Source organism: Boleophthalmus pectinirostris, unplaced genomic scaffold (genome assembly GCF_026225935.1).
Source record: "Boleophthalmus pectinirostris isolate CB_2022bp ecotype Guang Dong unplaced genomic scaffold, ASM2622593v1 HiC_scaffold_10, whole genome shotgun sequence".
NCBI lineage: Eukaryota > Metazoa > Chordata > Actinopteri > Gobiiformes > Gobiidae > Boleophthalmus > Boleophthalmus pectinirostris.
This window is the reverse complement of record NW_026570971.1, coordinates 27,841,967-27,856,972: the sequence shown is the minus strand read 5'-3', so window position 1 is coordinate 27,856,972 and position 15,006 is coordinate 27,841,967. Positions and strand designations below refer to the sequence as shown.

Below are 15,006 nucleotides of genomic sequence, written 5' to 3'. Positions count from 1 at the left end.
TCCTGGTTTTAGTCCTGGTTTTAGTCCTGGTTTTAGCCCTGGTTCAGCCCTGGTTCAGCCCTGTTTTATTCCTTGTTTAGTGATTGTTCAGTCCTAGTTTAGCCCTGGTTTAGTCCTGGTTTAGCCCTGGTTTAGTTCTGGTTTAGCCCTGGTTTAGCCCTTGTTCACTCCTAGTTAAGCCCTGTTTTAGTCCTGGTTTAGTCCCAGTTTAGTCCTCGTTTAGCCCTGGTTTTGTGCTGGTTTAGTGCTGGTTTAGTCCTGGTTTAGTCGTCATTTAGTCCTGATTTAGTTCTGGTTTAGCCCCAGTTTTGTCCCAATCTCTATGTGGCACTTGTTTTATTGTGAATGCACCCATATCATAGTTGTTCTTTTTGTACAGTGTGGTGGGCGGAGCCTGCAGTGTTTATGTGCGCACGTGCCTCTGCAGTATTCGGCACACATGAGAGACGCTGTGGCCGGTGTTCAGGCTGAGAGGGGAGCTGGAGCTGTGCATGTTTGGGGTGGAGCTGCTAGAAAAGAAATGGTGTGGTGGTTTTCAGATTGTAAATTAAAATGGAGGGAGACGCTCTGTAATTGTGCAGAGTAGAAAACATGATGACTGTCTTTGTCTCTTTGATTCAGATCTGACTAACCTTTTCTAAATGTAGGTTCATCCATCTGGTAAATGTCCTCTTCTGAACGCTCTCTCTCTCTCCACTGAAACACAAGAGACAAAAGACCAATCTGTTAGACACAAAATATTCACATCATTGCAATAAAAGTAGAGATTAGGGCCACATCATTTTAGAAAAAAAATTATATATACTGCAGTTTTTCTGAAAAGTATTGTGACGGTGACATTCTATTACCTAATAAGTGACCACCTCCTTGTCAAAGCCTGATCTCGTCAGATGTCAGGAGCTAAGCAGGACAGGGCTTGGTTACTACATGGAAAGGACACTGCTGGGAATACCAGGAGCCACAGTGAAGCGGCAGTGGCAAAAACTGTCATTGTGTGCTTAGGCAAGACACTTTTACCTACACTGCCTGGTATGAATGTGGTGTGCGTGAGTGATGGTGGTGGTTGGAAGAGCAGATAGAAGCGAAGATGCAGATCTGCACTGTCAGTCTGCCCCAGGGCAGCTGTGGCTACGATAAGAATTTACCTCCACAGAGAGTGGAGTGAATGAATAATGCTCTGTAAAGTGCTTAGAGTGTCATGAAATACCTGTGATTAAATAATGTTAATTCAGGGTACCCCCAGGTTTGACTACCCCAAATGTAAGACTTTTTAAAGACCTTTTTAATGACCTACTTAAATGAAAATTAAGACCAACGTCGCACCCATAATGCGGGCGAAAAACACCAGGTCTAATTCTAATAATGACCAACCAACTACCGGTACTATATCCAGAATCTAAGGCTACGTTTATATGATGACAGTCTGAACAGAAGACACAAAAGTGGCGTAACGCCTTCCCTTTTTATTTCGTGTTTAGATGAGTGTTCTCAGGAGGAAATCTGCATATGGTGACACAAAAGTGTGTGGAATTCAATTGTGTATGAATGCCAGGAGGCTCGGTGGTGATCACGTATGTGATGTGAGCAGATCTGACCAGAGTTTTGCGTCTTGGGCAGTGTAGATGAAACCAATTGTTTACTCATTGCCGCTGGCGCCAAAAACCAAAGTATTGTTTGCACATATTCCAAATTAAATGTTCATTCATGTCATGTTATTTCACGTTGTGTTTTTTTTTACCCTCCCTCTATTTAACATTGCACTGCAGCCCAGATGAATAAACAAAAAAATAGGATAATGAGATTTAAGATCTTTGTGAAAAAAATAAGACTTGGACAACATAATTTAAGACTTTTTAAGGCCTTAATTAAGGAACATGAAATTTAAGACCTTTTTAAGACTTTTAAGACCTCGTGGCTACCCTGTAATTGCAGCCTTTGCAATTTGATAATTGCACGTACATTTTGATATAAGCATTAAAATTATGTAATTAAAACAGGTAATGTCCTTGGTTTGCACTGACTCCAACAACAATTCAGATGACAAGATTAAGGACCATTATCTACAAACATTAACACAGCATCTAGCTCTTCTCAAGTTAATATGTCGCTATAATGAATCTTTAATCAAACATGCTTCATATAAACATGGCGCCATAGTTACACATTTACTACAAACTGTACAGTCTAAATGAGGACACACAACACAAGTAATGGAGCCTATAGAGCAGATTTATGACCATAATCTCATGTGACAGAGAATACATCTTCAGCATTGACAGTGTCCTTCCATTACGTAACCACAACGATCAGGTCACAAACCAAAGTCAGTGTCACTTCAATGCCAAAGCACATAAAGAGGCCATATGCAGTTTTATTAGATATAAACATGTCACACACTGAGAACTATAGAAGCTCTGGAGGAGAGCAGCTATAGTTCAAGGGGAAGTGTTTTGTCTATTGAATTTAAAGAAGCATTTATTTACTCACCACTTGGAGCAGTATAAGTAGTAGTCAGATTATTCATTGTAAAGAGTTAGATTTGTTTTTTTCTTTAATTCTCTGAAGTTTTGACAAGGAAAATTAAGCAGAAAGGATAAACTAATGTGGCAAAGACAACAATAAAAGACCATGTTTAAGTTGAAAGGAGTTTGTCTTACAAATACAACTGCCAGAATAAAATAAAATGGCCTAAAAAGAGTAGGTCGAAGCTACAGCATCCACCTTCCGATAATAAAAAAACAAAAAAACAAAGATAGAAGTAAAATTTTTATTCTGAAGGCAATGGATTTGTAGTGTCTTGCCCAATGACTCAAAGATAATAGGTGATTAATTGAGGTTTGAATCACCAACCTTCCAGCTGACGGGCAAAAGTTAGTTAGTCATGAGTAGAGTTCAGAATTTATTTTCAAAGGGATAAAAAAGTGATGTTTGTTACACTGAAAACTCTTGTAATCTATTTGTTTACACAGAAGCCGATAGACAAAAGCTGGGGTGTGTCTATTGCTATTGACATCTGTTTTTTATTCCCCTTTCTCAATCTTCTTATTTGATGCTTCCTCACATCAAAATCCTCACATGAACAAAAATCGATATTTTCAATCATCATTCATCGCCGGTGAGTGACCCCGAAGGACCAATAAATACACACACACAACTATTCACACACATACACACACACACACACACACACACTATAAAGCACTTAACCCATGCCTGTAACCTGGGTCTAATAAAACTGATGAATGCCATTATTACAATTGGAGAGGTTCAGAGTGATACAGTTGCAAAATAAAAAATAAAATAAAGGAAATAAATTAACACTTGGCAGATTTAAGTATTAGAGACAAAATTTGAGCATGGCTAGACAACAATGGTCAGAGGCATGTTCAAAATTAGTTCTAGGTACAATTATATGTTTATAAGTTAAGATACTATTGGTACTAATACTAAAAAAAAAAAAATTGATTATGTTTACAAAGTTTACAAGGAAGTTAGGTAGTAGCTAGGGGTGTAACAATATCCAAGTCTCACGGTACGATATTTATTATGATATCATGGGAAAGCTCACGATATGGTGAGGAGGCTCACGATTAGGGATGTAACAATATCCAGGCTCCTCGGTATGATATTTTCACGATATACATCTCACGGTACAATATTTATTGTGATATTTTATGGAGGCTAAACAGCTAAAACTGTTAATATGCTAGTTTTTCCTCTTAAAATGCCTGGACAAGACTTAATCCAAAGACTTAAAAGTGCTTAGAACTGTTATTTCTTCATGTAGTCTGCACTGAAATGAAGCAAAGGATCATGGTCTATGTAGTTCTCTCATCTTTTTTTTTAGCTCTTGCTGCACCATTACTCTTAATTTAAGCAAAGAGACTTGTAATTTGATATATTGTGATGGTCCACGATATTATTGAGAACTTTGATGATACGATATCACGATATTTTGGTTATTGTTACACCCCTAGTTGTAGCAGAATACGAGTTCATACATTCATTCTTCATACATCACAAAGATATAATCAACTGGTTGTTAGGACAGAAATGTGTGGGGTTTTCACCAGGCACTAGGGCTGGACAATATGGCCAAAATAAAAACAGATTTTTTTGCACACACCGGGTGATTACGATTTTACCTGCTCACCTTTCAAACAGCAGAAGCTCTTTACTTTTAATTAACTTTAAATTTTTATCATATGCATAACATTGTAAATTGCCACTGATTTGCCACCATTTGTTTAAATATCTGACTGCAATTGCACAATCCTGTTATGCAAGTAAGAAAGTCAAGAGCAAATAATACTAATACTAATAATACTAATACTCTATTTTCACTTTTCGATTTTGCAATTTTTCTAAATGTCGACTACTAAAAAACAAATTAACCACATGAAGTCGATTAATTGCCCAACCACCAGGGACAACAGCATGTGTTCATGTGAAGTTTGAACTGGATACATTTTAGTCAGAGGGCATCTACCTGTTCCTCAAACAAATTAAGACTAATTACAGCACTAATTACCGCTCATAATGTTTTGCCTGATGGGTGTATTTCTCTTAAAGGTGCACTGTTACACAGTGATTACACGAAGCCTCTACATTTCTGGCGGAGGGTGTGTTGAATACTTTTCTTTTTGGAGATGTTATTGCTTTGCCTGGAACGTTTCACAGTATGGCATTAAAGTTTTCAATAATTTTTCTATCACTGACACCTAACCATACCAACAGTAATATCTGTGGACAGAGAACCCTACTCACAGTGAGAATGCCTGTATTTCTATGTATTTTTGAGCTATAAAACCAACCATAATGTAATAAATGTAAGGTAGAGCTGTTACATGTCATAATGTAAATCATTCCAGGCAGAGCAATGACATATCCATAGAAGCAAGCTAAACTTGCCTCTGCAGACAGACCGAAGCGATTGGGTAGAGCTACTGATGTGGTTGCCATGGCAGCGGAGTCAGTCATAATTCAGGTTTACATTCGGAGCGGGTCACCGGAGGCACAGGCTAAGTCACTGATCAGACCCGGGCCAATAGAAATCGTGGGATATTGATTTTTCCTCTCTCCTCTTCCCGTGGATGCTTCACAACGATGAGAGGACGGTTTGACGGGTCTGGTAACAGTGATGGAGGGCAGATAGATCCATCATGGAGAGGTCGAGGTGGCGGCCATAGTGGACAGCTTTCATTTTGAGGAGTTGAGTAACAGCAAGCAAACAATGTCAGATGTTAGTATTAGATTTAGTGCAAATAAAACATATATATGTGTTTAATCTACAATTTACATGTGGCAAACAAAAACACAAATACAAACCCCTGAAATACATTAACAAGACAATTCTTGATGGAAAGGTAATGTACTAAAAAGCAGAAGTGACGACGACGTGCTGGAAGGAAGAAGGAAGTCAATAGTAATTCAGAGAGAGCGCTCATTGAATGTGATGAATTGTCTTGTGAGTATACACTTTAAGGAAATTATTATTAACACAACTTTAAACTGAAAATTCGGCCATAACCCACAAAACTGCCAAATAAGGTTGTTTTTAACTGCGTGAACCTCAAAGCTTTGAGCTAAAAGTTGGACTAGTAATCTGCAGCTAAAAAGTTCGCTCAAACTATTTGGACAGATTTCCATTAAACACTAATAATGTTTTTACTATTAGGGAAAAAGAAGCCCACAGAGTGATAGGGGGCATTAATGCTCTGCTTTTTTTTTTTTTTTTTGCACATTAAATCACTTTGGGGCAGAGAGATTCAAATTTCACTGAAATCGGAGTTCGTTTGTGCAAATGGGAGCAATTTGTAAATATAAAAAACTTCAAAAATCATGTGGATTTTTTTTTTTTTTTTCGCTTCACTGATCAGGTCAAAAACTAGGATACAATTCTGATGCCACACCCCTTGACATAACTAAATTAACTAACTAAACTATTTGTGTATTAAACCACGTGGTCTTACGCTAGTTCTGATAAAACTCAAGATCAAACTGTTGAAGAAAGGTCATACTTTATCCAGTTATGAGTCTTAAACAAGTATCTAGTTTCAGTACAAGTTTTAGTATGGATTAGTATCTGACTTTTGATAACCCTAGATACTAATAACGTGAAATTATTGCTGTTTGACAATAATAAAGAAGAAAGAATAAAGTGATGTGAATTTGCAGTGGTGGCTGGGGCTCATTTCATTGGCATGGGTCTATTCTGTCTGCAGGGAACCGCCTTTGTCAAAGAGAGAGAATCCCCCAAAGGTTTGTTATTCAAGACATGTCGCTGGGGGAAGAAAGAAGAAGAAGAAGAGGAGGAAGAGGAGGAGGAGGAGAAGAGGAGGAGAAAGAGGAGTGGAGGACTAGGAACAGGAGGAGAAAAAAGGTGAATGAAGAAGACAAGGAGGAAGAGGGAGAAGAAGAGGTGGAGGAGGAATAAGAAGAGAAGGAGGTAGAGGAGGACAAAGTAGAGGAGGAGGACAGAGAAAGGAGAAGGAATAAGAAGAGGAGGAGGAAGACAAAAAGGAGGAGGGAGGAGAAGAAGGAAGAATACAAGGAAGAAGAGGGAGAAGAAGAGGTGGAGATGGAATGAGAAGGGAAGGAGGTAGAGGAGGAAGAGGAGGACAAAGCGGAGAAGGAGAACAGAGAAAGAACAGAAGGAATAAGAAGAGGAGGAGGAGATGGAAGCAGGGAGGAGAATAAGAGGTTGGCGAAGAAGAGAGGGAGGACAGAGGAAGAAGAGGAAGAATGGGAAGAGGAGCAATGGGGAAACAAAAGAAAGATGACAAGCCGGGAGGAAGATGTGGGCACAAATCACTGAAATAAAAAGATGAGGAAAAGTTCTTAAAAATAGCAACTTAGAATAACACAAGATCGGAACAAAGGAAATACTGGGAGCCAACTTAAAGCTGTGTTGACTTCGAACATACTCAAAAATGCGGCACCAGTAAGTTAGTGGGTAGATTAAAGGTTCACTAAGTAACTTTTTGTTGGTGGAAGGTCTATTATTGCTTTTACTGGAATGTTCCAAATCTCCATGGAGTCAAATGTGTGACACCATCAGCCCTAGTTACAGGCCAGATCTGTGGAGAGGCAACCCCACTCCCAGTAATAATGCATGTCTTTCAAAGTATACATTTTCTTAGGTTGGTAGCAATAAAAAAAAAAGACTCTTCATTAGATAAGTTAACATAAATGATAAACATGTCTTCCTAAACTCTTGCTTGCATAGCTTGTTGCCAACGTACCTAGAGGCAAATTATAGGTCTATTGAGTAACTTTTCAAATCAAATGCTTGCTTCCATGGAGATGTTATTGCTTTGTCTGGAATGTTTCACAGTATGGCATTAAACCTTTCTATCGTCAGGGAGATGAAAACAGACCAAGTTGCAGGTCAGGTCTCTGGAGAGGCAACCCTGCTCACAATCTGCAGATGCTTTCAGTTATTTTTAAGCTATAAAACCAAATGTAATTGAATACATGTAAGACAGATCTGTTTAATGTCATACTGTGGAACATTTGAAGCAGAGCAATGACATATCCATAGAAACAAGAAGGTGACACAATAAGTTAACATAGGTATGTAGGTATGGTGAAATTAAAGGGACAGTCTGGAATTTTGGACATAGGGCCTCATTTTCTAGTTAGTCAGAGTGTTGGAGACATGTGGAGACACTTTTTTAAATATTCCATCCAGTTCTTGTATTTGCGGAGGTTGCAGGTGCTAGGCTAGTGCATGTCAATGGCCATAGTTAGCCTGCCACTAAAAACAGTCTTACCCACTCCACAAAAACACCTGAATCAAATCTATTATTACAATAGACTGTCGATGTAAATGTCTGTGTTGATAGAATAATTTTAGAAGTAAAACCAACCTTGCAGTTGAAGGATTTATGTCTGAGCAGCAGCAGAATGTTATACTTCCTGATAGAAAGCTTGGCAGCAGCGGACTGATATCACCTAGAACCTATTTTACCGGCCAAGTAAAATTCTGTTGGTGCTGAAAAAAATAGTTAGTTTTATTTCAAACATTATTCTGTCGACACAGACATTTATATTGATAGTCTGACGCAAAAATAGATTTGCTAAAAAAGTGTCTCCACACATCTCCAACACTGGCTAACTAGGAAATGAGGTCCTATGTCAAAAATTTCAGACTGTCCCTTTAAAGTTTAGATTTAAAAAAAAGTATATTGAGATCGATTAACTGTATTTACACCAGGAAGCAGAGCTGCTCCTGCGACACCAGCCTCTGTATTCTGATGTTTAAACACTAAGTGTTTTACATTGCTCATATATTCATTGTTGATTGGATGAATTATACTTTAAATCACCAAACAAACGTTGATAACAAGAGAGACGATGCTTTGCAGCGATAACGAGCCATATCTGCATTGCTCGTGTTATTTGAACTATATTCAATTTGGTCATCTGCACCACGCACCTTTTCCTTCAGAAGCTCTTCTTGTAAAATTGCTTTCTGATGTTGTAAAATGTTTTTATATTTATCCTCCACGGCTGTAAACTTTTCGTAGTCCATCACAAGCCATTCCCAGAGCTCCTGGACGCGACGCACAGTGTTTTATATGACTGTAGTGTTTTTAGAGAACGTATTTTGAAAGAGCATCGGAAGTTTATTTTGAGACTACGTGTTTATCTCCTGTCTTGCCCCTGATAAAAAGCCTGGAGAATCTCCGTTGATGCTGAAAAATTAGAACTCCAACTCCAATGACAGCCATTGGACGGGCATATGACACTGCTGGTGTAAATTGTCTGACTGGTTAAAGTAGAAAGCCATACCTGCTGCTCGTATGCTGTGCTGCTGCGCTTAGTGCTGTTACTGCTTTAGTGTAAATGTTTCTTCTTCTTCTATGACTCTCAAACAACTTAGGATACCGCATGTTGTCTTGGTAACTCAATAAAAACAGATAGCACCCACAGCACAATATAGAGCTGCCTTCTGTCTATTGAAAATGCAGTATCATGGCTCCACTACATCAGAAAGTGCTGGGCCCAGGGGAAATTTCCTGCAGTGCGAACACATAATTAAGACATTCATCTGCACTATTTGAAAAAGTCACAAACCTTGGCTCTGGCTCCTAAACAACACTCAAATTCTGCAGTGATAATACCAAGGCCATTCAAATATAGTGTTTAACTACTTCAAGTGTCCCCAACGCGCAAATACAAAGCACAAGATAGACTAGAGGAGATCAAGATCAGGGAAAATACATTAAAAAACATTAATCTACAGGTATGCGTCAGATTATAGTAAGACTGCAAATTTCCACCTTCAGTCCCCGGACAGAAGATGTCATAAATGCAAATACAATGCAAATGTATATTAAAGCAATCATTCATTCAGTCAAATCAATAAGTAAAACTACTGTCCCCTTCAATCTCAGTCACCTCATCCATCCACTATTTACATATATACAGTGGTCCCTCATTTATCACGGGGGTTAGGTTCTAAAAATAACCTGTGATAGGCGAAATCCGCAAGGTAGTCAACTTTATATTTTACAATTATTCTATCTGTTTTAAGGCTGTAAAACCCCTCAAAACACACTCTATATACACTTTGCTCAGACAGGACATTTAATCCTTTGTGCATCCTTCTTAAAACTTATTGCAGCTGTGGCCTTATGTTATTTTTCTCCTTCTTTATGTCCATTTTTGGAGACCCGTACCCACGTAGTACAGCACCACACCCGCCCGTTACCCAGAGATTATACCAAACTTTTGCGCTGCATATGCCACACACTGAACCAAGACTAAACCAGGACTAACCTAGGACTGATTCCAGGACTGAACAAGGAGGGCTAAAACAGGACTGAACCCAGTGCAGGAATCTGCTACAACCGTGTAACTTCTACCTTTCTTCAGTATGTCCAGAAGTCTAACTTTTTGTGTGATGGTTTGAATCTTTCTCTGCCTTTGTCGGTGCAGAATGTTTCGTCGACATTGTGGGTTTTGACGGGGAGAAAACTTACAAACATACAGCACTTCAGAATCACACTACTAAGATAAGATAAGATAAGATAAGATAATCCTTTATTGTCTCCCATGGGAGAAATTTGTCTTGGGACAGGGGGTAACATGTTTTATCAAAAAACAGGACAACACAACACAAAGCAGCACATAAACAAACACCATAAAACAAAGTAAATATGAGACCAAGTGTGACCACGAGTGATGCACCAAGAGGACCCTTAAATTATCCTTAACAGGCAAGTCCTGCATTCTTCTGTTCTATTAATGATTGCACATTCCCTAAGCCTATGTGCAGTACTAGAGAGCCAACATTTATGTAATATTGGCAGCTGAACGCATTCTGTACTGTACAGGAGACACAGCATGGAGGAGATTGATTGACAATGGTCTACAGCCAATCAGGACGAAGGGGGAGGAACACAATGCACGTTCATATGTTGTAAAAAAAAAAAAAAAAATAAGGCATGCAAAAACAAAAAATAAAAAATAAAAAAATCGAGAAACAGCGATATCGCAAAAAGTGAACCGTGATAGAGCGAGAGGCAACTGTACACAATAGTGGTTTTCTTGACAATAGCTGATTCACTTTACATTGTATTTTAAACTCCACAATTCTGTAGCTATGCACGTATCTGTGTGAAGTTGCAGTGAACTTACATTCCCAAATACAAAACAAAATATTATAAACACTAAAGAAATTATCATTCAAAATTGGGTTCACAATTTAAGCTGTCAGTACACTTGCTTTGTCCAAAATGTTCCACAGTAGGGCATTAAATGTACCGATCTTCATGTTACAAAAGCCATGAATGCCATTAATCCAAGTTTGTCTTGCCATTAAACACTGTAAAATATATACATTTAATGCCCTACGGTGGAACATTCCAGGTAAAGCAATAACATAGCAGGTGACCCACACACACACAAACCAGAGAAGTTACACAGTGCAGCTTTAAATAATAACGCATCAAAACCTAACCATGTGTCACATTTGGTAAACACATTTCAAAGCATTCTCAGTTTCTTTTGTGTGGCACACTTTACACCATTGTCCATATTAGTCCAAAGGAGAGAAAAGACCAGACCAAAGCAGGTTTTCAGCAACATTACGTCTTTTATGTTCCCATAGTTGGCAAGCCAAATACATAGGCCCTCGGGGAGTACAGCTTTGTAACTAAAATTAGACTTTGTTCTCTCATTCAAAAGGGAAGGTTAACATTCCTGAGTTTTTAAGTAGTTCATGGTCTTTGAAAGTGCCTGTAGTAAAACGCATTACAGCTGTAGTAAATCTAACAGCACCAGGCAGGTTCTCATTGACTTAAGTGGTGGTCTAAGTAAGCTATATATCTTCTACATAATAATATTGAGTTCTGAAAATATGCAAATGTAATAAGACACAAATATAAAACTGGAATAAACCATCTGACTTAAATAAACTGTTCAAACAAGAGTATAATTTTAGGGTTCTTTCAAATTTTAATAATACTCAAACATCAACAAAACACTTACAGATGTGAATTGTTGACCAATTTTACCCACCCGTAGGTCAAAATTGTAGTTTTGTTATAAGCAAGACAGTGGCTGAGTAGCTATAGCGCTCTTGCCTCACAGCAAGAAGGTTCCAGGTTTGACTCCTGTGCTTTTATCTGTGAAGTTTGCCCATTTTCTCCATGTCTGGTTGGGTTTCCTCCATATTTTTTATATATACTAGTAGCTTCAGTGCACTCAAAGAGAAAGAGCTTTACATTAAGGAACCACTCCCCCACCACACACGCATTCATACACCAGTGTACACAGACACTAGGGGTGCGATGGGTTAAGTGTCCTGCCTAAGGACACAACAACAGCATTCATCTGTGAGAGCTAGCATCGCACCACTAACTAGGGTGTGCAAAAAATATCGAAATATCAATATATCGTATCGTTTTAATGTGATGATGCAGTATAGATATTTTGGGCTGCTGTATCGATATATCGCCAAGAGTATTTTTTGGTATACTTTACTAAATTATTTTGTTACAGCGCTACAGTTTTGTTGCTTGTTTAGAGGAAAGAAACTTGTTTATGCAACACATTTGACATTTTCACTCTTTTGAGAATTTAAATGTTTGTGCTTCATATTAACTTTACCATAGACTGTATAAAAGAATGAAGCTCAAATGAAGCTCGCAATGCTCACGGTTACAGGAGCAAATCTGGAGCAAGGCACTATGTTATGAATACAATTTTTCAGGATCATGTAGAGCAGGTTAATACGAACATTTTAAGGCGAGGCTCACAGCAGCACTTACAGAGAGAGGGGCGACAAGATTCAAATGTAAGTCAATTGGAGCCAGAGTCAGAAGGAGCTGGAAGAGCCTCCTGGCGAACTTCCTATTTGGCACCCAGCAGCTCGCGTGTTAGCTTTGTCCACTCACTATACGGTCAATGAACTTTACACAAGAAGTGGTTTAACTAAGACTTTTAGTATCACAGCCATGATTTAAGCCATTATGTTTTATTGAACCATATCAAATCAATCTGAAATATATCGTATCAAAGTGAAAGCTCACTGTATTGAGGTATGTATTGTATCGTGGCCTACGTATCGAGGTATGTATTGTATCGTGGCCTACGTATTGAGGTATGTATTGTATCGACAGCTTTTTAATGACACTCAGCCCTACTGCCAACTTGTGCGTCTGTGGATTTGAGAACTCAACCAATAACGTTTATGTCGAAAGAGGGATTCGAACTGCCAACCTTCAGATCAGTGGGCAAACTTTCTACTACCGGAGCTACTTTCACCTAGCCTGATTCATCAGCCGGTTTCACTTCGTGGAAATCATCTGACCTTGCAGCATTAGGATTTGTTCAATTGACAGTAGGTGGATACTTCTTTTCATTTAACCAGTCGCTGCTATTCATCATTACGTATGTAATGCACCGCTAACAGGGCTAACTGGCATATTAAGCTTTTTCCCAAATCCTGTAGGAAGAAGGGCAATAACGTCTTTCCTCTTGATAAAATTCACCAATCATTCACTTTGTTCGGGCTTTAAATCCTCGATCACGGGAATCGTTGGCAACACAGAATGTATGGCTCTTCACTGATTGGCTGATGCCCGAAATCGCACTTCCAGGGTTTTTGCAAACTGTCTAGTGTATTCCGATTCCTGACCTACTCGTTGGAGGGAAAGTAAATTGAGCAGAGGCACTAGGTGGCGCCAGCCTGGCTAACTTTCACCCCAAGACAACCCAAAAATCCAGCCTAGCTCATGATCTGGTGCCCAATTCTCTTGACAGTCTGGACGGGTCAAATGCAGAGGACAAACAAGTGTACCTTAACCTTTAAAGAGTTATGGGTGACGTAATTATCACAAGGGACCAATGAATAAGCTTTTGTTGAATTGTATTAAAAATGAACCTTTAGTAGACTGTGAGGTCATCCTAAAAGTTCCGTCACTCGTTGGAAAAATGACACCTTTCCTGGACAAAACATTAAGAAGTGCGGATACAGTGACCCCATTATAATAAAGTATGAGGACTATGACATAGAGCAGAAGCACTGGACAAAACACCTGGAAACATTACCTCAATAGTGACTTCATTTCACAGGACATAATGAAGTCTTTATGAAGGTAGATTCTGAATTTACGCAATTACTGACTACATGTGTCTTTTTCCTACGGTTTCCAATGAGCTAATTACTCACAAATGAGCCTCTGTGAAAGTAATGTGGAAAGTAAAAGCACTGCAAAAAAGATACATTAATAACAGGAATTTGCTTTGCTAAGGAAGAGGTTTGTTCCAATTGTAAATGTCATGGTAAGTGGGCCCTATTGGTTTAACTAAGACAAGTTGGCAGTGCGATTCTAGCTCCCACAAATGAATGTTCTTGTTGTGTTTTTGTGCAAAACACTTAACTCATCTTACCCTGATTGTCTGCATACACTGGTGTATGAAAATGTGTGTGGTGGGGGAGTGGTTCCTTGATGCAATGCTCTTTGAGTGCCTTGAAGCTACATTATAAAAATATGGGGGAGTGCCTGGAGGAAACCCAGCCAGACATAAGGAAAACAGGCAAACTCCACAGATAAAAGCATAGGAGTCGAACCTGGAACCTTCTTACTATGTGGCGAGAGGGCTATAACTACTCAGCCGCTGTCGTGCATACAACACAACAAAAATTTTTACCTACAGGTGGGTAAAAATGGTCAAAACTTCACATCTGTAAGTGCTAAAATTATACTCTTGTTTGAACATTTCCTCTGCAAGGTACCTTTAAATAAATCAGACAGGATCTTTGGCATTTTTTGTTTTAACAACATGAAAATTGGCAATGCACACACCCGTACCATTAAGATGACACTCTCCGAATTTGAGATCGGTCGGATGAGCGGCTCAAGAGTTATGCATGAAACAGACAAACAAACAAACACATACACAGACGTTCCTTGCATTAATAGACAGATGTATTTTCTTCTGACTTGGCACCAAAATTATGGCATTAAAATTGAAAAGTTTCTCAATGGAGACAAGTATGTGACACCATTAGTATGTTACAGGTCACGTTTGTGAAGAGGCGATCCCACTCACAATAAAAATGCATCTTATTATTACGGTATTTTAAAGTAATAAAAACACCTGTAAATCAGCAGCAAAAATATAAATATAAATGACTAACCTGCTAGCTGCTGCATTCCAAATAAGAAGTAAGCATAGGTGTGCTTCCTGCTCCACTGACTCCGGCTCCAGTTCACTTTGTATTGAAAAATTGTTGCCCCTCTTTCTGTAATTGCTGCGGTCAGGCTCCTCATTTTGTTCTTAAAATGTTTGTATTAACCCACTCTACATGATCCTGTTGTTTTTATTTCACTATTTTGTCAATATTTCCTAATATGGACCTGGCTCCAAATTCGACCTATAACCACAAGTCTCAGTGAGCTTCATTTGACTGGAGCAGAGTGCTACGGGTGATGTCACACTCCCTTAGCCCACTTCTTTATACAGTTTAGGCAAAGCAAATACATCTCC

At 38.8% G+C, this 15,006-nt stretch overlaps 1 protein-coding gene across 1 annotated transcript in view; it reads right to left on the bottom strand.

Annotated features, from left to right (window-relative positions):
* Positions 1-15,006, bottom strand: part of clmna (calmin a) — a 57,049-nt gene that overhangs the window by 22,426 nt on the left and 19,617 nt on the right. Inside the window, exon 2 of the mRNA XM_055155387.1 lies at positions 633-696. Coding sequence (XP_055011362.1) covers positions 633-696 — 64 coding nt within the window. The remainder of the gene's footprint in view (positions 1-632; positions 697-15,006) is intronic.